Source organism: Ceratotherium simum, chromosome 24, assembly GCF_057802395.1.
Source record: "Ceratotherium simum simum isolate JZ-2026a chromosome 24, ASM5780239v1, whole genome shotgun sequence".
NCBI classification, from domain to species: Eukaryota; Metazoa; Chordata; class Mammalia; order Perissodactyla; family Rhinocerotidae; genus Ceratotherium; species Ceratotherium simum.
This window is the reverse complement of record NC_141923.1, coordinates 13,580,299-13,606,038: the sequence shown is the minus strand read 5'-3', so window position 1 is coordinate 13,606,038 and position 25,740 is coordinate 13,580,299. Positions and strand designations below refer to the sequence as shown.

The window sequence follows — 25,740 nt, the reverse complement described above, 5'->3', positions numbered from 1 at the left end:
TCGTCCAGCTCACAGATCCGTTCTTCTGTATCCTCTACTCTGCTTTTGAGTCCCTCTAATGAATTTTTCATTTCCAGTATTGTAGTCTTCATTTCTGATTGGTTCTTTTTTATATCTTCCATTTCTTTGTTGACATTCTCACTGAGTTCATCTATTCTTCTCCCCAGATCAGTGAGCATCCTTAACACTCTTAGTTTGAACTCTCTGTCAGGTAGGTTGCTCATTTCTGTTTCACTTAGTTCCTTTTCTGGGGTTTTGTCCTGTTCCCTTACTTGTAATGTATTCTTTTGCCTCTTCATTTTGCCTCTTTCCCTGTGCTTGTGTCTACATATTAGGTAGGTCAGCTACGTCTCCTGCTCTTGGATAGGTGACCTTATGTAACTGATGGCTTAGGAGGCTTCCAGTGTGCTTCCCTCAGTGCTCAAAGTTCCAGGGGTGACCCCTATGTGGGCTACGTGTATCCTTCTGCTGTGGCCTGTTTGCCCTCCCTGTAGGCACCCAGGGAGGCTGAGTTATGCTCCTGGCCAGCTGTTGTAATGCTCAGCTGCTTGTAGTTGTTGTGGGCCCTTCAGTCTCTTTATCAGGTGTGGGGATCCCCAGCACAGTTGGCTGCAAGTTCTAATACCACATTTGTGTTGCAGTATTTCTTTTAAGTGAGTAGGCCCCCCGCAGTGGCAGGTTGTTAGGCTCAGGGCCTTACAATTGCTGTAAGCCTCTAGCCTATTAGGTCTCTTGTCAGCTCTCTGAGGATTGCAGCTGGGTGGGGCTGGCCTCAGGCACAGGAGCACCCAATTGTTTCAGATTTTGGAAGGTGGAGCAAACCTCCTATGTGGGTCTTTGAGAAGTCTTCTGCTGCTGAGAAGCCCTGCCGCCCACAGGTCCACACACACAGTCAACACAGTCCTGCCCCGTGTGAGTGCCCCGACCTCCCCAAGCGGACCCAGTCTCTCCATGGCGGGAGCCCCACACACTCCGCCACTGCCCCACACTCTCCACCCGCTCCTTGTGCACACCCTGCCCCGCTCAAGTCGGCTCAGTTGCCAGGCTGCAGAGAATCCAGTCACCAATCTATGCAGGCCCACAAGTTGCCTGAGGGCTTGTTGTTGGGTGGGGCCAGTCTCTAGGGTGGGCTGCCTGCCCTGGCTGAGCTGGATTAAATCGGTGCTCTAGCGGGTGGAGCAGACCCTGGGCTAGCAGGTCTCAGGGAGAACTCCAATGGCGTCTGTGTCAGCACGCCCACACCGGGCCACAACAATGGCCGCCGCCAATGTCCCAGTCCCTGGAGAGGTCTCACCCCTCACCGAGATGCACTCAGGGCCTATTAGGTGAGTCTCTTGTCACCAAAGCACTGTGCACCTTTCTTTCTGGTGATTTTAGGGTGCTTCCTGAAACGGGTGAGTTTGCGCGGGCCCGTTAAGAGCCAGTTTTAGTTTCTTTGTGAACCGGGTTTTCTGGGGGTGCTCCCCAATGCTTTAGTAGCAGGCAAAGTCAGATATTATGCCGCTGGTCTCGATTGTGCTGGGTCCACAATATGCCCACCACGGGGGCGCTCCCCGGCTCAGGGCCCCGCGCCTCCAGGGAGGCTGCGTACCTGTGAGCTGCTCCCGGCGGCCGTGACGCTCGTTCAGCGGTATTTTAAAATGACGCAGCACCCCTGCCTGGCGGGAGGGACAACTCTAAGAGGTGACTATACAGACACCCAGATATTAATCACTACAGTTGATGATGTGGATTGACAAGCAAAATACGATGCTAAGGTTTCAAAACCGACGTTGATGAAAAAATTACATAAATTTAACAGGAAGAAAAATAAAATGCAGAAGTGGGGAGTAGGAGCCTTGCCTAAAACTCTCATCTGAGATAGGTTAAACAATATCTGTAGAGTTAAAAGTTCAGCAAATATTTTGGATTGCTTAAGGTGGACGCTGGCATGGAATGCTCTTTGGTAGAAGATGTAGTTAATGGGCCTATTAAAAGATTATTTAGGGGGCGGTCTGGTGGCGTAGTGGTTAAGTTCACGTGCTCCGCTTTGGCGGCCCGGGGTTCGCAGGTTTGGATTCCCAGGTGTGGACCTACACCACTCATCAAGCCATGCTGTGGCGGCAACCCACATGCAAAATAGAGGAAGACTGGCAACAGATGTTAGCTCACGGCCAATCTTCCTCACCAAAAAAAAAAAAAAAAAAAAGAGTATTTAAAAAGGCTTTGGAATATTCTAGAAAGTGGAGCCAGATTGCTTGGTGTAATACAATATAAGTATAATCCAAACTTATCTTTTTGTAAAACCTTACATGATAAGATTTTGCCTGCATTCCAATTCCATCTTTTGTTCATTACCTGCTAGCATCTTCAGCATTCTCTCTCGTCCTCGGAGACAAGTAGCCACCCCTCACTTCAGAACCGTCAAGCTTGCTGTTTCCTCAGGCAGGTATAGTGGCACCACACCTTTGCATGGCTGCCTTATCATTTTTCAGGTGTCTGTTTGAATGTCGCCTCTGCAGAGGCCTTCCTTGAACCCAGTCTGAAGCAGCCCTCCCTTCCAGTCACACTCTATCACATCATCCCGCCTCATCTTCCTATCTCACAAAACAAGCATAGCTCTTAACGTTATGAAGTTATGTACATTAATTTAAATGTTCCCTCTGCCTAATGGTCAACCAGAATGCAAGCACCATGAGAGCAGGGTATTTTCTTCATGGCTCTGTTCTAAGAACCCAGACCATGCCAGGCACATGGTAAGTGCTCAAATGTTCTGTTGAATGAGTGAATGAATGAATGACCTAGGATTTGCTTCTCTCTAGCAGCCCCTGAGACAAAGGGTGGCTGGGGTTCCTGACACAGGGAGAACTGGAACAATCTTGGGAGAGAACAGGGCACAGCAAAGGGTGGTAGTCCAAAGAGTCCTCGTAGCAGGGAATGGCCAATGAACTTTAGGGGCAGGGATATCAAACGGACAGAGGACAGGGGGCAAGGAGAGTGTTCGAGTGCCTGGAGGTGGGAAGAGCCTGGCTTATCTGAAGAGCTGTCAGGAGGCTTCCTAGGACCACAGTGTGTAAAGGGGAAATGTGAAGAGTACAGGCTGAAGAGGTCAGCTGGACCCAAATTACTTATAAAATGAACGAGCATTTGGTAATGCAGACACAAAACGATTAAAAGGATCCTAAAACATGCAAATCTTCAGGATAAAGACAACCCCCAAATTCCCTAATTTTTATAAAAGATAGTTTCTAGCTAACATATAAAATGGGCCTTCAAGTCAACTTGTATTTCATAGGGCCCACAGGTGAGTGCTGATGAGATGAGAGCCATTTGGTGGCATCCAAATTCAATGAATTGGTCCTTGTAAGTACTAAGCTATGAAGTTATGCTAAAAGATGCTTGTAATCAATTTGGAACTTTTACGTTTCAAAATTTGTGCCCAACCCTAATTAAAGCTAAAATGGATATACAGCCCTCATTATAAAACTTGAGTTTATAATCCTCCATCAGTCCAGGTGGATTCCAATTATTACAGTTAGTGTGGCGTCCAGAGTTGGATAAAGTGAGGAAAAACAGCACTCAGAAATTCTTACTAATGTGCTTTGTTTGGCTCTCGGGGTTAAAAAACAATTAAGCCAACATTTAAAAATAAGATTTCAAATAAAAATTTGGAATTCTTAGCTTCCCTTAGGAAAGATCAGGGGACCCAGCAATAATGGGCCCTTTAGTAGCAGTTAGCTAGAACAGAGTATCCGTGGGCTCCCATGGCCTGGTGGCCTGCTTTATTCATCACTCAGTCCACAAAACAGTGCTTCTCAAACTTCACTCTGCATGTGAATCCCCTGCGGATCTTGTTAAAATGAGGGTTCTGATGCAGTAGGTCGGAGTGTGCCCTGAAACTGCATTTCTGAAAAGCTCTCAGGTGGTGCAGAGGCTGCTGGTCCTCCAACCATACTCTGAAAGCAAGGCTATGAATTAACAATAAACACATAACAACGGAAATAAAAAAGAAAACATCTTTAATAATCTTTGATATTTAAAATACAACTCATGGAACATCCACATTAACAATAGAATCCTCAGTGTTCAACAGTGCTTTGGAAGCCCGGCTTCTCTAAGGACCAGACAGGAAGGCCTGTGTGTGTAACAACAGCAAAAGAACTGAGAGAGGGGCACACACAGGAGGGCTGCAGTGCGGGGTCCTGAGCAAACGGCACTGCCACAGTGCACTTGTGTCATGGCCAAAAGACAATGCTTTCTATTTCAGATGTTTTTTTGTACTTGAATTTCAAAGTTTATTTATACAGAACAGTAATTTTTAAAGTTCTTCCTACTAGTCCAGTGTTATAGAAATTAATCACATTCAAACGTACGTTTTCCCCTTTAAAAAAAAAAGCATTAAAAAAAATTCCTGGAAACATTCACCTTTGAACTATGCGAGAGACAACTGAAGTGCTTCCTCAATAGATCAAGAATTTCCACATATATTTCACTATGGTTTCCGCCTCCTTGTCTATGAACCCATACTCTTAAAAATTTATTGATACACTATTATTAATTAAACATGCCAATTACTGTCAATTTAGATGTGATGTTACTAGCATTCTTAAAATGCCAGACCATTTTGGAAAGATCACATATACAACATTTCCACACTTATTAGGGCACAGATACAAGAAACAATTTACTTTGAAAGTAGTGGTCATGGGCCTTTCCAATTGCAGATAAAGTTTTCAATAGAAAGTTGTCAATATTAACTGTTGAATCCTCTTAAGAATTTAAAACATAAAGATTTATTTTTTAACTGAAGATATTTCAATTATTATCATTATGTTTTACTTATGTACTGAATCACTCTTTTTTAATTTGCACAGGTCAATGGGCCAATTTTAAGACATTTAGTAAATCTTGGCACTAGTATGATGCTAAAGAAACAGTGTCAAACATGCAGACATTAAAAATGTGATTTAGGCTCTGACTGGAATAAAATTTTCTTTATTCAACTTAATATTAAATGAAACAATGTGGACTATTGGTGGTTTTGCATATAATGATCCTCAACTTGTTTTGAGCTTTTCTCCTCATTAACTTTGGCATGAATAAAGTCTTAAGAAAAATCAAGTTTTAAAGAAAAAAGCACCTCCTTAAATATCCTGTGAATTATAAATTATTTGGCCAAGATCTTAGAGCTGAAATATAGTCTACCTGCAGCAACTTTTCAGACAATATACATTACTGAAATATTTGTATGTTAATTACTGTAAAAAAATGTATATTGATGGTTTTAGATCAGAGGTTAACTACCTTGAATTTTTAAAATATAAATAACTACTTATTAAATCCATGAGATCTCAAAATATGAAAGTAGTATTTCCAAAGCATGTTTAAACTTTACTTATAACACTAGCATCACCACTGTATGTATTTTATCCTGGTAATACAAATTATACATTAGAAAAATGATACCAATAGTTTAAATATTAAACATTAAGGTGTTCCCAATTGATAAAACAGAATGGAAATCTTTATATAAATAAAGTTCTTAGCAGGACAATTTCTGTGAATTTCGTTGTTCCTGACTTTCTTGCAGGTGGTTTATAATAAATAGCAGTTCCTGATGTGTGAACTATAGCCTTGTATAACTTTTAAATTTTCTGATACTGTGCTTATGATTTATGAACATTGGCATCTTTTCATACTGGCCAATCAATTAAGAAATGGAATCTAAGTGTTCAATTAAATTTAAGCCAATCCAAACACGATGGCAGTTCACTAGTGATTGTGGATCTGCCTGCCAAATATAACAATTTCACAACAAACTAAATAAACACATTCAAACATATCCAGTGTGTGCTCAGCTCTGCTTTTAAAAAATCCCTAACAAATGAAGGTCAACATGCCATATTTCCTTAAGTGCTTTCACAAGGTTTGTAATATAAGAACTTAATAAACCTAAGGTTGAACCTTTCAAATGCATATTTGCTTTCTCATTTTTATATTAGGAAGCTCATCAATTCAAGCATATGAAAGGTTTAATGTAATTTTTCAATGGGAAAAGGGAAAGGCCAAATATCCATGGAAAATATGACCAGCATACTGGAGACAATTACAGACATGTTCAGTCTTAAAATGTTTTGGTTTGTAAATCTTGAGGGGGTAGTACTAAACTCCAACAGCCCTCGCAGTTCTAAAGTTTTATAATTCTTCTGAAACATTTTTCAATTGTCAAAACTTCAGATTTTATTTATTTATTTTTTGCTGAGGAAGATTCGCCCTGAGCTAACATCCACATCTTCCTGTTTTTGTACGTGAGCGGCCGCCACAGCATGGCCACCAACAGATGAGTGATGCAGATCTGTGCCCAGGAACCGAACCTGGGCTGCCAAAGCGGAGCGCACCGAACTTAACCACTAGGCCACCGGGGCTGGCCTGAAACTTTAGATTTTAAAGTAAAACTGTCTAATTTTACGTAATGGAAACTTCGAAACTTCATTTGGCACAAAATAATGACTAAAAAAATCTGTCTCTATCCAAGAGAAAGTGATTTCATAATCATAAATAAAAGGCATTTTCTCATCTCTTTTCGGTTAGCAATAAATCCTAGATCAAAAAAATTTCCCTGATAAAATGTGTGCAGCCATACAGCAGTATGGCAATATACCATACTCTTAATTTTTTAAGTTAGTGACTGAAATTTCTTAAATTTTAGCTTATGAACAATTCAACATTCAAAAGGGCTTCAAAAGAGGATGGAGAATAAGGGATGGGGAGTAGAGGACAGAATCTAAAACACCCATTTCAGAGAGACATGGTTAATTTTCACCAAAATCATACCACTGTATTGACCCAGCAAGAAACTCTCTGTGCATCCCAATTAAAGAATGTTTATCAAAACTAAAGACTTTCTTATTTACAGACCCATAAAGTACCATGTGACTTCTATAATTCTTAAGCTACTTAAACATGATGAAAGTGTCAAATTACAGTATAAATTTAAATATATTTCATTAGTAAATCATTTTCATGTTCCAGATGATCATCTCTGGCAAGCTATACCTACTAGAAGATGTACAGTAGAAGCAGACCTCTACATTCCATGATTCAACTGTCAATAGAACAGAAAGCTCCAGTCACAGGAGGGAAAAAAAATGAAACTGCTACTATAATTGAAAGAAAGCCAAATGTTATCTATCATACATTCATGGTGGGGATTATATGTTAAGTCTTATAACAGAAGGAAACTTGCTTCCATACTACGCTCCTCCTATTTTTCTCAGTTGGAGAAGAAAGGAAATAATAAGGTGCAAGAAAGAGGGTCACAACAAAGCTGTCAAGTTCTGACATGACGGAGAAGACATCCATAAAGCATCTGGGAAAGGACATGCTCACACATTTACAAAATGCTCATTTATTCTCAAATACTTGTGCAGAGCTGATTTCAGAGAAAAAAAAAAAAAAAAAAAGGAATGCACCAGAATCATGAAATAATGATATCATCTCAGAGGGCTTAAAAAGCAAAACCTCAAGAAAGATTACCATCTTTCAAAAGAGCTGTAGAAAAATAATAAAAACCGAGTAGCAGAGAAATTGTGATCAAAGAAAATAACATGAGAAAACACTGAAGCGCACAATACATAGTTAGAGGGAGAACAGCTTATCTTTCTGGAACCATTACTATTATCAACACAGACTAAAGACACTGTCCCAAAAGGTTAATTTGGTTAATGAAACATAAAAGCAATGATTAGATGATGAAAGTGAGCCAAATTACCTACACCAAAGTGAGGAAAACAAAACAAAATATATGGAAAAAGTTCTGTGGCAAGCGCTAATCAGTTGGTTTGCAAAAAGATCCAAGAAAAATGCCCTAATTTTAGACATGTTAGATATTGCACATTCAAAAAAGAAAAAGGAACATTTAGAAAACATTTTAAATTTCTTTAATCGCAGAATGCCTCTTTGGCTAGTATTTGGAGGATCGTTATTCAGTCCTACAACTGACGCATTTTTCCACTTTCGCATCTTTTTGTTTGCAAACCACCTAAAAGTCTTATTTCCTCTGTTGAACATTGTTCTCTGTGACACATTAGCAAAATGGACCCTAATCTCACAGGATAATGTTGGAAAGTATGAACATCTAAATGATGTGTAAAAGGTACTATTGTTTTCCTTCAGTTTTGAGATTGTTTCTAACAGTTTCTAAAGACATGGTCACAGCCGCCTGAAGCATGTCTTCCTCGCTCATAGCATCACCTGCTGGGAAAGAAAACATACGTATTTCTTAGAAGTTTCTGGAAAATTCTCATTCATCGAAAGGTAAACTCTTAGAATATGTATTTCTATTTGACTGCTAGAGTTTCCTTTTTTTTTTTTTGATATTTACATGGAGTAAGATTCACTCTTTTAGGGTTCTATCAAGTTTTGACAAATGCAGAGAGTTGTATAACTACCATCACCACCCAGATACAGAACCATTCCATTGCCTCAGCAAGTCCCCTCATGCTGCCCCTTTGTGGTCAAAGCCCAACTCCTAATCCTAGCAACCACTGATATGTTCTCTACCCTATAATTGTGGCTTTTCCTGCATGTCAACATAAAAGGAATCATCCAGTACATATGTAGCCTTTTCAGTATGGCTTCTTTCTCTTAACATAATGCATTTATTTTGTATTTGAAAATGAACACATTACGCTAAGTGAAAGAAAACTTAACTTTGTTGTGTATATCAACAATTCATTACTTTATTTATTTTTTTAAGATTTATTTTTTTATTATTTTATTTATTTTTTTTCCCCAAAGCCCCAGTAGATAGTTGTATGTCATAGTTGCACATCCTTCTAGTTGCTGTATGTGGGACGCAGCCTCAGCATGGCCAGAGAAGCAGTGCGTCAGTGCGCGCCTGGGATCCGAACCCAGACCGCCAGCAGCGGAGCGCGCGCACTTAACCGCTAAGCCACGGGGCCAGCCCAACAATTCATTACTTTAAAAAAATATTTATTTTGAAATAATTACTTATTCACAGGAAGTTGCAAAGATAGTCCAGAGAGGTCCTGTGTACACTTCGGCTCAATTTCACCCAATAGTTAAATCTTTTTTTTTTTTAATTTAATTTATTTATTTATTCCCCCAAAGCCCCAGTAGATAGTTGTATGTCATAGCTGCACATCCTTCCAGTTGCTGTATGTGGGACGCGGCCTCAGCATGGCCGGAGAAGCGGTGCGTCGGTGCTCGCCTGGGATCCGAACCCGGGCTGCCAGCAGCGGAGCGCGCGCACCCAACCGCTAAGCCACGGGGCCGGCCCCAATAGTTAAATCTTATGATTATAGCTCAAACCAAAGTCTCGATATTGACAATGTTGTGTGTAGTTCTATGGCATTTTATCACGTGTAGATTCGTGTAACCACCACTACTGCAATCAAGACAGTACGACAAAGTCGTAACAGTACGACAAAGATCTCCCTCCTGCTATCCCTTCATATTCACATCCACTTCTCTTCCCCCACCTTCCCTAACTGCAGGCAACCACTAATTTGTTCTCCATCTCCATAAATGTCATCTTTAGAATATTACACAAACAGAATCATACAGTATGAGATCTTTTGAGATTGCTTTTTTTGCCCTCAGCATAATGCCCCTGAGAGTCATCCAAGTGGTTGCATGTATCAACAGTTGGTTTCTCCTTAATCTTGAGCAGTATCCCATGGTATGGATGTACTACATACAGTTTACTGCTCACCTGCTGTAGCACACTTTGGTTTTTGATTATGACAAGTAAAGCTGCCATGAACATTCATGTATAGTTTTTTGCATGGACACCAAGTTTTCATTTCTCTGAGATTAAATGCCCAGGAGTTAAATCCTGGGTTGTATAATCGGTGTATGTTCCATTTTTATAGAAATTGCCAAATTATTGTCCAGAGTGGCTGTATTAGTTCAAATGAAATGTAGACACCTTACTTCCCTTTATATCTTTTTACTCTCCCGTTTATAATATAATTGCCTTAATATTTCTAATATTTACACTAAAAACCAAATCAATGTTATAATCCTTGCTTTAATCATCAAACATAATTTAGAAAACTCAAAAATAGAGGTAAGTCTATTGTGTTTATCCATATTTTTATTCTTTCTATTGTTCTTTTTTCCTTCCTTATGTTCCAAGATTACTTCTTTTATCATTTCTGTTTAGAAAACTTCCATTAGCCATTCTTTTAAGGTAGGTCTGCTGGTGACAAATTCTCTAATTTTTCCTTTTATTCCTGAAGCAAATTTTCACTGGATATAGAACTCTGGGTTGAGAGTTCTTTTCTTTCAGCGCTTGAAAAACGTTGTGCCACTTCCTTCTGAACGCCACGATTTCAGATGAGAAATCTGCTGTCATGCAGATTGCTGTAGGTAAGGTGTTTCTAGCTGGTTTCAAGATTTTCTCTTTTCGTCTTCAGTTTTCAGAAGTTAGACTATGATGTGTCTTGGCATGGATTTCTTTGGGTTTATCTTGTTTGAGGTTCACTCAGCTTTTTGAATCTGTAGGTTTATATCTTTTGCCAAATTTGGGGAATTTTCAGCCATTATTTCTTCAAATACTTTTTTCAGCTCCACCCTCTTTCTCATCTCCTCCTGGTACTCCCAAGCCACAAATGTTAGATTTTTTATTATAGTCCCACAGGTCTCTAAGGCTCCATTAATTTTTTCCAGTCTAATTCTCTCTCTGTTGCTCAGAATGGGTAATTTCTATGGTTCTGTCTTCAAGTTCACTGATTTTTTCCTCTGTCCTTCCATTCACCTGTTGGGTCTGCCCACTGAGTTTTAAAATTCCAGCTATTGTTATTTTTCAGTTCCCAAATTTCATTTGGTTCTTCTTTATATTTTCTATTTCTTTCCTAAGGCTTTCTACTTTTTCATCTCTGTCAAGCATGTTTGTAATTGCTCATTGTTGCATTTTTATGATGACTGCTTTAAAAATCCTTGTCAGATAATTCTAACATCAGTGCCATCTTGGTGATGGTGTCTATTGATTGTCTTTTCTTATTCAAGTTGAAGTTTTCCTGGCTTTTGATATGACAAGTGATTTTTTATTGAATCTTGCACATTTTGGGTATTATGTTACAAGACTGTGAATCATTTAAGTCTTCTCTTTTAGCAGGCCTCCTCTGACACAGCACCAGTGGGGGAAAGGGAGTGCTGCCTTGCTGCTGCCAGATACGGGGAGGGTGTGTGTGATCATTATTGCTGAATACACATGGGATTCTGGCTTCCCACTGTCCTCCACTGACATCTCTCTGACTGAGAGAGGTAGGAATGCCTCGGTACTGCTGCTTACCAACACTGTGGAGGTGGGCCCATTACTGCCTCGAACCAGCGACAGTCCTGATTCTCCACTAGGCACACCACCCAGGCGGGAAACCAGAGGGATGCCTCCTTATCGCTGGGTGGAAGTCCAGGCTCCCTATGACCACTGACACCATGGGAAAGGGGGCCTCAATGTCTCTTGGAGGGAATGAAAATCCCAGCTCCCCACCTGGCTTTCTCTGATGCCACCCTGGCCAGGGGAAGGGGGAGATATGCCTCGTTACTGCCAGGAGGGGAGACAAGTCTAGGCTCCCACTTGGCCTTTGCTGACAGGGTGGGCTGGTGATAGGGCCAGTTGATTTACTTGGCTGGACCAGAGTGTTTATTATCTAAAAGTCTTTGTCTTGCTAGCAGGTCCCTTTTGGCTACATAGAGCAGGCTTTTCTTGGGACCTTTTTCTTGGTTTGCACCCGTGGCTTCTCCAGCACCACATCCAGGTCAGATGAGGCAACAAGGAAACCCAGGCCACTCATCACCGTGTTGTTCCTCTGGTCCTGAGCTTCCTAGCCAGTCTGTCTTCTCTACCTTTCAGTCTTATGTTTGTTTTATATGAATGCCCAGGGTAGTTAGCTGTATTTAGCAGGAGAAGTAGGGAAAAGTACAGTTCATTTCTTTTTATTGCTAAATAGTAGTCCACTGTTTGAATGTACCACGGTTTGTGCATCCATTCACCAGCTGAAGGACAACATTTAGGCAGTTACCAGGTTTTGGCAATTATGAATAAAGCTGCCACAGGCATCCACATACAAGCTTTTGTGTGAACCTAAGTTTTCTTTTCTCTTGGTTACATACCTAGGAGTATGACAGGGTGGGGTGGCAATAGAGCCAGATTATTTACCTAGGCCTAGTGGACTAGGTAACTATTGGATCTATTGGGACTATTGGATCACATGGTTAACATTTAAGTTTATAAGAAAATACTAAACTGTTTTCCAAAGTTGCTGTATCATTTTACATTCCTACAATGTATGAGAGTCCCAGCTGCTCTGATCCTTGCTAGCAGTTTGGTATTGTCAATTTTATTTCTTTATTAAGCCATTCTTATAGGTGTGTAATGGTATCTCATTGTGGTTTTAATTTGCATCTCCTTAATGGCTGCTGATGTTGAGCATATTTTCATTTGCTTACTTGTCATCCATATATTTTATTTGGTAAAGTGTCTGTTCAAATCCTTTGCCCATTTTTTTGAGTTGTTTTCTTATTTCTGTTTTGAGAGTTCTTTATGTATTCTGCTTTCAAGTTGTCATCTACATTTTTTCACTCAACTTCTACCAGCAATAATTGACCAAAGTTTAAGACCTATTCAACCAAGGCCTGATAAGTAACTCTAGACTTCCTGTTGTCATTTAGACTACAATCAGGTTAGTTTTCCAGGGAATAAAATGTATTTGTTTTCCACCTACTAATATTTACTATCTTGGAGGAGCGTTTGGAGAATGTACTAATTACTGTGACGGTGCAAGTATTGTTTATGATTTTAAAGCAAAACATTCATTGAGTGCTCTAGTCAGCCTGCTTCTTAATCCAGGGAAATTTAGGAGATTACAAATTCATTCAAGAGTTCTGAGAAAATTAAAGAGAGGAGAAAAAAGCCTGTAAACCCACAATCACAGGAAGCCTGCGCAGGAAACAGAGCGTGCAGGTAACAGATGTGATGGATGGTCAGAGAGGCCTACCTAGATCACTGCCCAGTGCTCCCGAACTTGTGGTCGGCCTTTCACATGGACATGAAATCTGTCCTGGTGGATCCTGCTGCTGCTGCTGCTGCTGCTGCCTGAAACATTCATAAGTGAAGGTACGTCAAAAAAACAAAACCTAAGAATAAATATGCCATGAGAAAAACTTCACATGGAAAGTGGTTCCATAAAACAAAAGAGTCACTGGCATGAACACCACAAAAAAATGCAAGAATAATCAGTCTGATTTTTATTGCTTCAAAGTACCACAGTGCTGATCCTAGGAAACCTAGATATAAAATTGGAATTTATCAGACAAATCAATAGGTAGGTATTTTCACCACAAAATAACACATTGTACAAAAGGATTCACTGGTAGCTATTTTAATGCAAATGTGTTGGTTTCCAGATCCTTAATATTGTTGGAAGTCACTGAACATAAGCACCTTTGAGAAGATAAAGTATCTCACATTACCAGGTGAGTTAACATGATCTTTGCATGGCTAGCTCCTTCCTGTCATTCAAATCTGAGCTTAAATACCTCCTCAGAGATACCTTTGCTGACCACCCACCTGAAGGAGCCACCTGGCATTCTCACTATCTCATCACTGCGTTTTAATTTTCAGCATAAACTTATCACCATCTGATATTCTTCTGTTCATGTCTCCGTCTTTAGAGTGTAAGCTAACAAGAGCCCAAAGCTTATCTTGTTTGTTTCCCCAATGCCTAAAACTGTGCCTTGCACACAGTAGTCATTCACCAAATACTTGATGAATGAAAGAAATGAAAACAACTATTTAATATGCATTATCAAGTTTCAGTAATATCTAATGCATTAAAATAAGTTCTCCCTGTATTTTTTCCCAAGAGGAAACACATCATAAAAATCTACAATTTAAAACATTTAAACATGATGGTTATGAAGTAAATATACAGGAGAGTGTCCTCGTACGTAGAAAATATACACTGAAATATTGAGATGTAATGGAAATCATGTCGGCAAGTTATTCTCAAACAGTTCAGAAATGTCAATAATTGGGGAATCTGGTGAAGGGTATAAAGAGCTCTGTGAACTATTCCTGCTTTTATGTAAATTTAAAATTATTTCATATATATACATACATATATGCTGAAAATTAAAAAAATAAACTTATAAACAGCTGACAATCTGAGTGAGAAGCTATAGCTTTCAAAAAATGCATAGAAGGATTTTTAAGGGAACCAGAGTTTTAAAATTACCAGTAACACTATTTTTTTTTTTGGTGAGGAAGATTAGCTCTGAGCTAAGATCTGTTGCCAATCCTCCTCTTTTTGCTGAGGAAGATTAGCCCTGAGCTAACATCTGTGCCCATATTCCCTTATTTTGTATGTGGAACGCCGCCACACATGGCTTGAGGAGTGGTGCATAGGTCCGCACCCGGGATTCAAACCTGCGAACCCCAGGCCACTGAAGTGGAGCGTGTGAACTTAACCACTACATCACTGGGCTGGCCCAACCAGTAGCATTATTAATAGAATAGTACATTTTTTTTCTAGGATCCCTCTTAACCTTGTGTTTTAAATATGAGCAACAAAGAAAATTCAACCAGTGGGAATTGCAATTTCTCGCTGTTGGGCTTTGAGTCAGCATACTGACATCTGGATAGGTTTATGACTCTCTGGTGTGCATGGCTAATGAGGTACACGTGGGCAGTGTGCTCCCACTAGCATACCCTGATTCTGGAACATGACAAGAGAAAGACAGGCTGTGAGTTATGAAGAATTCCTGGCACATCAGATATCTCTCCATGCCCTCTTCACCCTCCACTCAAGAAAATATGTCAGAATGCAAGGGAATGATATAACCTTTACTCTACTTTAAATTTATGAAAAGTGAGAAGTAAATGAATTGCCAACCCTGAAACAATTTTGACACCTTTCATATGTGATGACACCCTAAGATGGAACATGTTCAAATAGCACTCAGCATCCATTCCCACGGTGCCTTCTAATGTGCCATCAGTCTTATAGAAGCTGGGAAGCTAAAAACTACATGTCTTAGATTGCTTTACAGCAGGATTCTGGAAAGCAATTAATTAAGCACTCACATGAGATTTAAAAGGCAGAAATGAGGCATAGCCATATTCCTGCTGCTGTGGATGTTCTCTGCTGGCAAGTCAAGTCATGGAGATGCCAGTCCCAGAATTCTGCTTCACCGCAGTTGCAGGGGAGGCCAGACTTCATGTTCTAGTCTAGGCAACTTTGGTGGCAGCTTCCTGATCCTAGGATCACAGCTATAGCAGTGTGTTCTTAAACTCGATATCCTGATTCCCCATCATCCCAAGTCGGGCAGTGGCCGAAGCTCATCCAACAAGTTGGTCTATGGAATTCTAGAGGCCTGGCCTATAGCCTGCACCTCCAGCTCTTCCTGAGTGTGGAAGCCCTTAATTTCCATATTAAATAGTTTTCTGCTTAAAACACCTCTAGTAGTTTCTGTTTCTTAAATTGAACCCTGATAAACTACGCCATGCCACTGAAGTGGTGGCTCAAGCATCAGGCAATCAGAAAATCACAGCAACCCATGACCATGAAAATAATATTTGCTTCCCTCCTTGTTGGGAAACACTTTTTTAATGACAGAAAGAAAGAATCTGCATCATTTCAGAGCTACACCTAGAGAAGACATTAATAATGCTAACATATCTGTGGAATACTTCATAGTTTATGAAACTGTTTTACACACATTGCCTAATTTGATGCTTACAACATGTGAGTTAAGGTAGGTTTTACAGTGACATAGCTGATAGAGTAGAGTTTTGCTTGGAGATTTATGGTAGGTAAAATGTATTTAGAGATTACTACTGGAAAAAATATCATGGCTATGAAAATATTATTTAACAACTCTTACTCATAAAGTATGGATTTGTAACAGATAGATTTTTAACAGCATTTTTATGCTTGATGCATGAACACTGTGGTTACTACATTAAGTATGAAGCTTCAAATACTCTATGGGAAAAAAACAATGATGAATTTGAATGAATAAAAAGTTGGCATTGGAGTCAGTTTGGAGAGGGTCAGAGGGAAGAAAGAGTTAGCTCCATAACATTGGAGCCAGGTTCCCAAAGATGGAAACTAGAGGAACAAGGACCCATCTAGGCTTAGTAATTGGGAATTCTAGTGAAAGGCAAATATTAGTGTCTCAGCTTTACTAATAAGTCCGACAAGATTCTGAGTGCCAATGTTAAAAAGAAACACCAAGAAGTTAGCTCTTATCTTCTGAGCAACATGTGACTCTGTAAAATATTCTCTAGTTCTCCTCAAGTTCCCACCACTATTTTCAAGGTCAAACCACGAGGCAGGATGAAAAGCTGAAGCTGGAAACCATCACTGCACACCTTCCGCCCCCGTCAACTCCCCTCCATCGGGAGGGAACCACACCAATGCTCAGACATTTTAAAAAGGGTGCAAGGTTGACTAAAACATCTGCGTTAGTTATCGATGGCATTGTGCTTATGTTAACTTATTTAGTCATTATGGAATGCATTATCTTTTCTACTATAAAAAGTTTAATTATTGGAAGTTTCACATTTTTAATCCAAAAAATCTAAAAAAAAATTTTAAGTAAAAGAGTGATTGGTTTTTATACTTTAAAGATGTTTTCCTTTTCTTAGGTGTATTTGTGAATTTTGCAGTTTCTCTATAAAGTATGTCTGTTTGGACCGTTTTATCCTGGCAAAAAACAAAGTCTGAAAGAAACACGGTAAAAGTGTCACTTGGGAACTGTTCTGGAGAGCAGTTTAGAAATCTGTACCAAGGCCTTAAAAATGCTCGCATCCTTTTAACCCAATAATCTGACATCCTCAGGACAATTACAAGAAATGACGAGAGATTTGAGGTATAGAGTCAGTACACTATTCATTGCACTATCAATTATAACAGCAAAAATCAAAAGGTTCATATAAAATTACGTTACATATATTCATTTTATGAAATATCATACAGCCTATAAAGGAATATCTACTATCATGGGAAAATGGGTATGACTAATATACAATATACGTGTGTCTGTGTGACTAGAAGAGAATGTGCCAAGACACTAACATCAGTTATTAAACTTACTATGTTTTCTTTTTCACATGTGTTAAAATAAATTTTCTAGAATATTAGTTTTTATCTAATTAAGTCGTTTTTTTTGTGTGTGTGTGAGGAAGATCGGCCCTGAGCTAACATCTGCCAATCCTTCTCTTTTTGCTAAAGAAGACTGGCCATGAGCTAACATCCATGCCCATCTTCCTCCACTTTACATGGGACGCCGCCACAGCATGGCTTGCCAAGCGGTGCGTCAGTGCACGCCCGGGATCCGAACCAGCGAACCCCAGGCCGCCGCAGCAGAGCGTATGCACTTAACCGCTTTAGCCACCGGGCCAGCCCCTCTAATTAAGTAGTTTTACGTTATCTTTAACACTAACTAGATATTTGATGGTATTATAGAATTACCATTAATAATTATCATGTGATAATTATTAACACTATTGTGTGACAATAGTATTTGACTAGATTAAAAAAAAAACCCATATATTTTAGAGACACACACTGAAATAAATACGGATGAAATGATATGATAATTTAGATTTGCTACAAAATCACCCCAGCTTGGGGGTGGGGGACTGGAAAGCATGGGAGATGGGGGCATGAAAAAATAACACTGGCCATGTGCTAACATTTGTTCAATCTGAGCAGTAGGTCAACAGGGGTTCATTATGCTGGTTTCTCTATATTCATATAAAAACTTGAAGTTTATCATAACTAAAAAATAAAAAAGTTAATTTTAAAATTTAAAAGGAAGTGAAAAGCACTATTTTGGAATTTTATACATAATTAAATCCATTAATCTATCACTGAATAAAGACTAGAAATATCTCACATTAAGAGGATGTCAGTTGATCAGAACTTTCCTTCATATACTTCTGAGTTGTGACTTAAAAAAAAAACAAACAGAAAACAAGGTAAACATTATCTTCATTACACCATCAAATGAAAAATGCTCCAATATTTTAGATACTGCTAAAATACTGCCAGTTGTGATTGTAAGATGCTGATTCTCAGTTGCAGAGATGTTGCAATGTAAAAATATGTCCATCTTAGAACTGATGAAATACAGTAAATAATAGGCCAGCTTCAGCCACTGGCTTTTTGTTTTCTGACCTGGGATCACAGGATGTGAATATCTATTATAGACTTTGTAATCTTTAAGATGGAGTTTTATCATTAAAAAGTTAAAAGGGAAGAAGACTTGCGACTGATAGTTACTGCAAAAGATGATATTTTTATAGGATGAAATTTCTATTTTGAGAGCACCTTATAAAGCTGGGCACAAAGTTAGGTTTTAGAGCTGATGATTCAGATCTATGGTTTGCCCCCTTGTCCCTGATGCTGCCAGGTGTGCAGTACCCGCCCTCAAGTGGCAATGAGTACATTAACCGCCACCTCTATTTGGGAATGTGCTCTCTACTGTAAATGCTGTTTTTCCTATTAATTGATAGAACTTGGCAGGACTAGGAAACCAAGAAGCACATTCAAAGGATCATTAGGAATTGTTCTTGCTTTGACCCAATTCCATTTTCTTTTGATGACTGAAATTTTACAGGGTTTCCTCCTCTCTATTTCATTAGTATTATGGCAAAGTTTTTCCCTAAAACTACATTTCATTTCACAGTTTATTTCCTATAATTTTTTTTTTTTTTGGTGAAGAGGATTGGCCCTGAGCTAACATCTATTGCCAATCTTCCTCTTTTTTTTTTGCTTGAGGAAGATTGTCCCTGAGGTAACATCGGTGCCTATCCTCCTCTATTTTGTATGTGGGACACCTGCCACAGCATGGCTTGATGAGCAGTGTGTAGGTCCATGCCTGGGACCCAAATGTGAGAACCCCGGGCTGCGGAAGCGGAGCACACAAACTTAACCACTACATCACCAGGCCGGCCCCTTATTTCCTATAAATTTTTTTTTTTTTTGAAAGAGATTTATTTATTTATTTTTTGTGAGGAAGATCAGCCCTGAGCTAACATCCGTGCTAATCCTCCTCTTTTTTTGCTGAGGAAGACCGGCTCTGAGCTAACATCTATTGCCAATCCTCCTCCTTTTTTTTCCCCCCAAAGCCCCAGTAGATAGTTGTATGTCATAGTTGCACATCCTTCTAGTTGCTATATGTGGGACGCGGCCTCAGCATGGCCGGAGAAGCGGTGCGGTGGTGCACACCCGGGATCCGAACCCCGGGCCGCCAGTAGCGGAGCGCGTGCACTTAACCACTAAGCCACGGGGCTGGCCTTCCTATAAATTTTTTTAAAAACACATTCAAATGTTTACAGGGTTCAGGCAGTAACCAGTCTTTTAAAAGGAGAGAATCCTAAATAAAACGTTTAAGCCAAAGCTACATGTTTATAAATAGACAGAACAGCCAAAGTAAATATTAAATATGCAATTTTAATATTGTGCCAACTACTTTACTTTTCAAAGTAGGCTTCTCTCCTCTTCCGTAGCTCCTCTGAAGTAAGATGTGTACCTGATGTCTGTGGCATGTCTTGAGATGCATTTCTGGAACTACCTGAAAACAAACAAAAAAAACAGAACAACAAAAAAAATTATTTTATTTACCAATTCAATCAATGATATGTTTATACTTATTTGAGCAAGTTTTTATAAAGTTTTCTTCTTAAAAATATTCTGCTACTATTCTGTAAATAGAAGAAAGGCTCTGAAAGTCCCAGGGAAAATGTGAACAAGGCAGTTCAAATTTAACCGTGTCCACTGCAAGCAAAGCTGTCACCCATCTGTGATGAGGTGGATGGGAGGATATACATCCAACAACCAGCTTGGTAGGAAGAGCCATTGACACCACACTTGTGTGCTCTTTTTAACTTATTAGAAATGAATCTACACTTTCAAAGGCATAGAATTCCTAGAAGTAACTACAAGTGGATGATCATAAAACAAACCCATTCTCTGTATTCCTCTATCCTCAAATGTCTGGGTACTACAACAACTTAAGTATGTTTCCATATTCTCACTTAATAACTGCACAGACTAGAGATTCTGTACAAATTGTAAAATAAAGTGGGAGGAAGAATGAAATATACAAAAATATCTAAAATTATTAAAGTGGTGTCTGCCCCTTCTTGGGCTAATCCAGCAGGGCTCTACTAATCAAAAATGGGATTGCACACCATATGGAGTACTCAGAGGTGTGCCAGGAGGCATGAGAAGTTCAGGATGAAATACAGCATAAAAAGGATAATCTTCATATTAATGGAACCTCAATTTTATTTAGATATTTAAGGAATTCAATTAATGAGTAATTTCATTAGAAAGTACAAGGCAAATTCACATTAATTAGAAAAAACAAAACTACCAAAAAACAAAAACAACCCTCACACTTTTAAGTAAGCCACTTTGAACTACATCCCAGATATTTCTCTCCGCCTGGATTCCCTAGAGGATAGGTCTTCACTTCTGCTGATTGGTTTCTATCACTAAAACAGTGGGCCCACTACAGTGGGCTTAAGCTTTAAGTTGCATGGCCACTGAGTGTTAGATTTTTGTAAAACCAATTTATATCCTCTGTCCAGGCCTTCCTTCATGTCCAATAGCACATATTTACAAACATCTGATCTGGGTAGGGGTCAACTGACCCCCACAAAGATTAACCTTAGTTTACTGTTTTGTTAGTACAGTATTATAACCAAATAGAATAACCAGAAATATAACTAGTCCTAATATAACACAGGTTGTAGGAATGGCGGATTGTACACAGCCATTGTTTCTGCAGTGACTGTGAAAGAACTTCCACTAACAGTATGTTCACTTCTAGGGGAGCTAAGAATAATCTGAATCGATTCTTCAAGGACAAATAAAGTGCGTGTCAGAGTGTCCATACCTTGCATACTGAGCTGAATAGCCCTGCGGAGATCTGCTTCTTCATCTTCCATGTCAATTTCCTGGCGACTCAGTGCCAGAGCCCTCCGCAAATCCTCCTCGTCGTCGTCTAACATTCCTGACCTGTCATTTGCTTCTAAGGCTCGTTCCAGATCTGTTTTCTGGACTCTGAAGAACAAAAGCACTGATAATAACTGCAGACCAGTCTTCTATTTTAGATATAACATAAAGACATTTATAAACCAAAAATTTTATGTAAGTCAAAACTTATACATTGTCTGGCAGATAAGATTGTGTTGTGATGTGAATCTAAGTTAATATATTTAAGTAATTCAAAGAGTTGATTCGAGTTTGAACCAATAAACTTCACGAAAATATAAGTCTAAAAAAATCACCAATAATAAAAGGACCACACATTGAATGCAAGCATGAAAATTTACTTCTTGTAATAAAATACTATCATATATTCCATACTGTGGGTTTAATTTTACCTCTGTTCTTTTAATTGTGCCAATTCTTCTCCAATAAGTTTTGGTCGATGCATCTGTTGGACCCTGATCATCTGCAGGAGTTGGTCAGCTTCACAATCTGGCAGGTCACCCTTAACAACAAATATAGAATAACCTAAAAAAAAGGCAAAAATAAACTAAAACAGCTAGTAAGAGATTCAAAGTCGATTTAAAATGATAGCAGACATAGAGGTGGTACAGTATAGTGGAAAGAATACAAACTGAGGAGTCAGAAAGACCTGGGTTCAAATAATGATTCTTATACTTACTAGCAGAGTGATCTAGGACAAATTACTTAGAGTCTCTGTGCCTCACTTTCTTGGCCTGTAAAATGGGACTAGCCATCTCACAGAGTGACTATGAGAAATAAGGGAAGTATATCTGTAAAGGGTCCTGCTAAAACCGTGCTTGAGCAAGGAAGCCACTCACTGAACAATACCAGAGAGCAGGTGAAGGAGGGGAAAGAGCGAGGAGTCTGGAATCAGACTGCCTGGGTTCTAACCCCAGCTCTTCCACTTCCCGGCTGCATGGGCTCTGGGAAATCAAGAGACCCATCTGTGCCTTGGTTTCTTCAATCGTTAAACCGATGATACTGGGCCGTCCTCAGAGGGCTGTGGTGAGGACGCGATCAGATAATGTGTGTAATAATGTGTAATACAGGCAAAATGAGTCATCTGCGGAAATAGGTGCCCCCACCCTGACAGACAGACAGACAGACAGACAGACACACACACACACACACATCCACACACACAAACACCTCTCTTCTAACTGAAAACAGACTGGGAAGACAATACCCCAAATCCAGCCCACTTGTTGAAGAAGTGGTTCGTATTTTGAAAGCATTACAATGGTCCAGTGTAATTTTTATAAACATGATTCTAGAAAGCCAGGGTTTTCCCAGCTGGATACCCCACACAAAAACTTAATAAGGGTGGTCTATATCTAAGTCATTCTAATCAATTTAAGTTTTTCTACATAAATTTTTCTTAAATTTTGGTGCTTGTTACTGGATATCCTTTGCGAGCATTAACACACAATGAAACAAATAAAGATCAAAAGGACTATTAATGGAAAAACTGAAAGCAGTAAATCATAATATGCTTAACATTTTTTTTTCACCAGGACAAGTGTGCTCAGAGTTCAGATGGTTTAACAACTGTTTTATGCCAGGAAAACTGTATCTAGATCCCAGAATAAGTGTGTCAGCTCACAATGGTATTCCATGAAGGGCATCATGAAGGGCAGAAACTCTGTCTTGTTCAGGTGCACAGTAAATATCTTAGGTTTTATTCAAGACTTTAGATTTTCTTCTAAGTGTGCTGGGGAGCCGCTGAAGGGTAAAGAGTGAGGGTGTGTCATAATATGCATGACATTTTTAAAAAAGCACTCTGGGCTGCCTTATCAATATAACATATAGGAACAAGAATGCAAGAACAGTGATCCTCGCTGAAAGGGAAAACCTGAGAGACAGCATGTATGAGGAAAAAACCAAAATCAGTCTTTTGTAGACATGCTCAGTTTGAAATGCTTTCTGGACTTCCAAATTAGGAGTCTGATGTTCAGGGGAGATGGTCTAAGCAGCAGATAAAAGTTTGGGAACTACTGGCGCATGGATCTTAGAGATAATATTTAAAATAATGGGACAGCACATAATTGAGAAGTTGTCCAGGACTCAACTCTGGTCACTTCAGTAGTTAGTGATTGGAAAAGGAATCTGAACGAAGCAGCCAATGAGATATGAGGAAAACCAGAGCACAGTGGCCTGGAAGCCAAGTGTGGACAGTGTTTCAAGAGGGGGGATATAATTAGAAACCAGGGTTTTAGGCATAAAAGAAAAGAGATACAAGTATATAAAATCAAAGAAGTAAAAAACACTATAATCTTACATGTGAACTAGAAAAACGTTACATGACGACCAACCCAGTAGCAATAAGCACGCCAAGGCCCAGACTGTGATCTCTAAACACTACCACTCACAGGGCAGGACACACACAAGATAAGCCTGAAACATCCTGTTATACGAGGACAAGGACGCATGCCTTCAAAAGACTGTAGTGGTCATTTCAGAAACTTAGGAGTCAACTTTAAAGGGTCCCCACTGGTCCAAGATGGAACAATTTGAATATCAATAGGAATAACAGTTACAATGGACTATGTTTTAATGGGTTAGTTTACAATGACACTTCAGTAAAATAAAAAAGAAATGAATTGGTTAACCTTTGGAGGAAGGACATTATGAAACCAACTCATTTAAAAAAACTGATAAAAGGAAAGAAATACTTATCTTGCTTTTCCCATATAAACTATATTTTAGGATAACCACATAATTGATGAGGGAAAGTTTATTTCTATAGAAGTATTCCAGTAAATAAATGAAGCAATGACGGGAATATAATATCACCATTTTGGAACCCCTAATGAAATAATCAATCTAGGGACTGATCATCAATAGCTACTCAAATCACAAAAAGAGACAACAGACATCAAGTGCCACATCATCTGTGAAGAGACTTCCACCGTCTCCCCAAAATCAACCTGAATCTGATCAAGCCTCTTGATCTAAGGACTAGTCTATTGGGATCCAGGGCTCAGAGGAAAAGAGGGATGAAATCAGCAAAGTCTAGAATGTGGGAAACAGAACAGCCCCTTTTCTTCAAAAAAAAAAAAATTAAGGAGAAAATAAAGAGGAGAGGAAACCTACAGTTCAACTTCATAGATATATCAATCCAGTGCAATCAATGAACCTTATTTTAACCTGCATTAAACAGTAAAAAACATCAAGAACCAAGGAGATTGGAGATTTGAACACTGACAGGGTATTTGATGTTATTAAGGCACTGTGGTTAAATTTTTTAGGTGTGATTACGGTATTGTGGCTATATTTTTTTTAAAACAGTCCTTGCTTTTAAAGATTTTAATTATAAAAAACATTTTCAAAGAAAATTATAAGACACCTAATATTTGCTCAGGATAAACAGGGGAAGGAAGTGGGTAGGGAATACATAAAACAAGATTGGCCAAGAGATAATTGTTGAAGCTGACTGAAGGGTACATGAGGGTTCATCACATTATTTTCTCTACTTTTAAATTTGTTTGAAAAATTTTCTTGTGTGTGTGAGGAAGATCAGCCCTGAGCTAACATCCATGCCAATCCTCCTCTTTTTGCTGAGGAAGACTGGCCCTGAGCTAACATCTGTGCCGATCTTCCTCTACTTTATGTGGGACGTCGCCACAGCATGGCCTGACAAGCGGTGCGTTGGTGCGCACCCGGGATCCGAACCTGGGCCGCCAGCAGCGGAGCATGCACACTTAACCACTACGCCACAGGGCCGGCCCCTTTGTTTGAAATTTTTGATAATTAAGTTTTATTTTGTTCTGTTTAAAGGAGGGTGTAATAAATTATACCCTCAAATAAGATGAGGTCAAATAAAAGGAAGACTGAGAATTGAATACTGGCACTGGCAAATGTGGAGGTCATTGGTGACACAGAGAAGAGGGTGACACAGTTATGACAGTGTGACTAGAATGAGTTAATGAATAGAAGACAACACACTAAAGATGATTCTAAGGAGAAAATAAAAATAGGGAGGCAGCTGGAGTTTCCTGGAGTTAAGAGAGGCTTTTTCTTCTTAATCAATGGAGGTAAAGAGCTTATTTCTCTACTGATAGGAATAATACAGCAACAAGGGGAAAAACTGATCATACAGGAGCGAGGAGAGACAAAAGCAGGAGCAAAGACCTTGAGAAGGTAGAGGAGCTGGGATCCAGCCCCAAAGTGGAGAGGCTGGTCTTGGTTGGGAGCAGGGGACAAGTCATCTATTTCCATAGGCTCAAAGCACAGGTAGAGATATAGACAAGTTGATAGATTTGCTGGTAGAAAGATGAGGAAGTTCTCTTTTAATTGCTTCTGTTCTCGAAGTAGATTATAAAGGAAAGCCATAAGCTAGGAGTGAGGAAGGAGGGAAGTGAGGGAAAGAGGAAGTGAGGGAAGAGAATGGTTAGAGGTTTACAGACATAAGTTATGAAATAATCATCTTGGTGAGTGGTAAGTGAACTTAGTAAGAAAACACAGTAGGAATGTCAGGTAGCACTACAGGCTCATTTGAAATTTGTGATCATAAATTTAAAGCAAAATCAATCATTATATTTTCTGTTATTCTTTAGCCATGTTCAGCTGCTCCAGTGCAGGAATGGACAAGACCAAGATTTGATTTCAACCAGGGTTGGGATTTTGTCATGAAAGTATGATGGAGGGAGAGGAGAAAGGAGCTGGGGAATGCAATGGAGGGAGTACAAGGTTGGATTATAGA

The 25,740-nt window shown here is 39.3% G+C and overlaps 1 protein-coding gene and 1 long non-coding RNA gene across 7 annotated transcripts in view; one reads left to right on the top strand and one right to left on the bottom strand.

The window, feature by feature from the left end:
• The first annotated feature begins 1,165 nt into the window (after positions 1-1,165).
• LOC147913895 (uncharacterized) lies at positions 1,166-20,923 on the top strand. 4 transcript variants are annotated; one of them, XR_015556126.1, is made up of 6 exons: positions 1,166-1,325; positions 7,012-8,295; positions 10,295-13,123; positions 13,414-13,482; positions 17,244-17,381; positions 20,854-20,923. It is a non-coding gene; the product is annotated as an uncharacterized LOC147913895 (long non-coding RNA). The 4 variants fall into 4 exon arrangements; XR_015556125.1 differs by adding an exon at positions 2,345-2,428 and having other exon boundaries at positions 10,295-13,482; XR_015556127.1 differs by lacking the exon at positions 10,295-13,123.
• Positions 3,982-25,740, bottom strand: part of ATXN3 (ataxin 3) — a 37,450-nt gene continuing 15,691 nt past the window's right edge. The window contains exons 7-11 of one of the 3 annotated variants that reach the window (XM_014790501.2): positions 21,410-21,542; positions 20,920-21,086; positions 19,494-19,590; positions 13,005-13,102; positions 3,982-8,235 (exon numbers count right to left, since the gene is read on the bottom strand). In XM_014790501.2, the coding sequence (XP_014645987.2) occupies positions 8,138-8,235; positions 13,005-13,102; positions 19,494-19,590; positions 20,920-21,086; positions 21,410-21,542 (593 nt within the window). In that variant the 3' untranslated portion in view covers positions 3,982-8,137. Of the gene's footprint in view, positions 8,236-13,004; positions 13,103-17,910; positions 17,965-19,493; positions 19,591-20,919; positions 21,087-21,409; positions 21,543-25,740 lie in introns of those variants that run through there. The other 2 variants (XM_004434209.3, XM_014790502.2) reach the window with 2 other exon arrangements.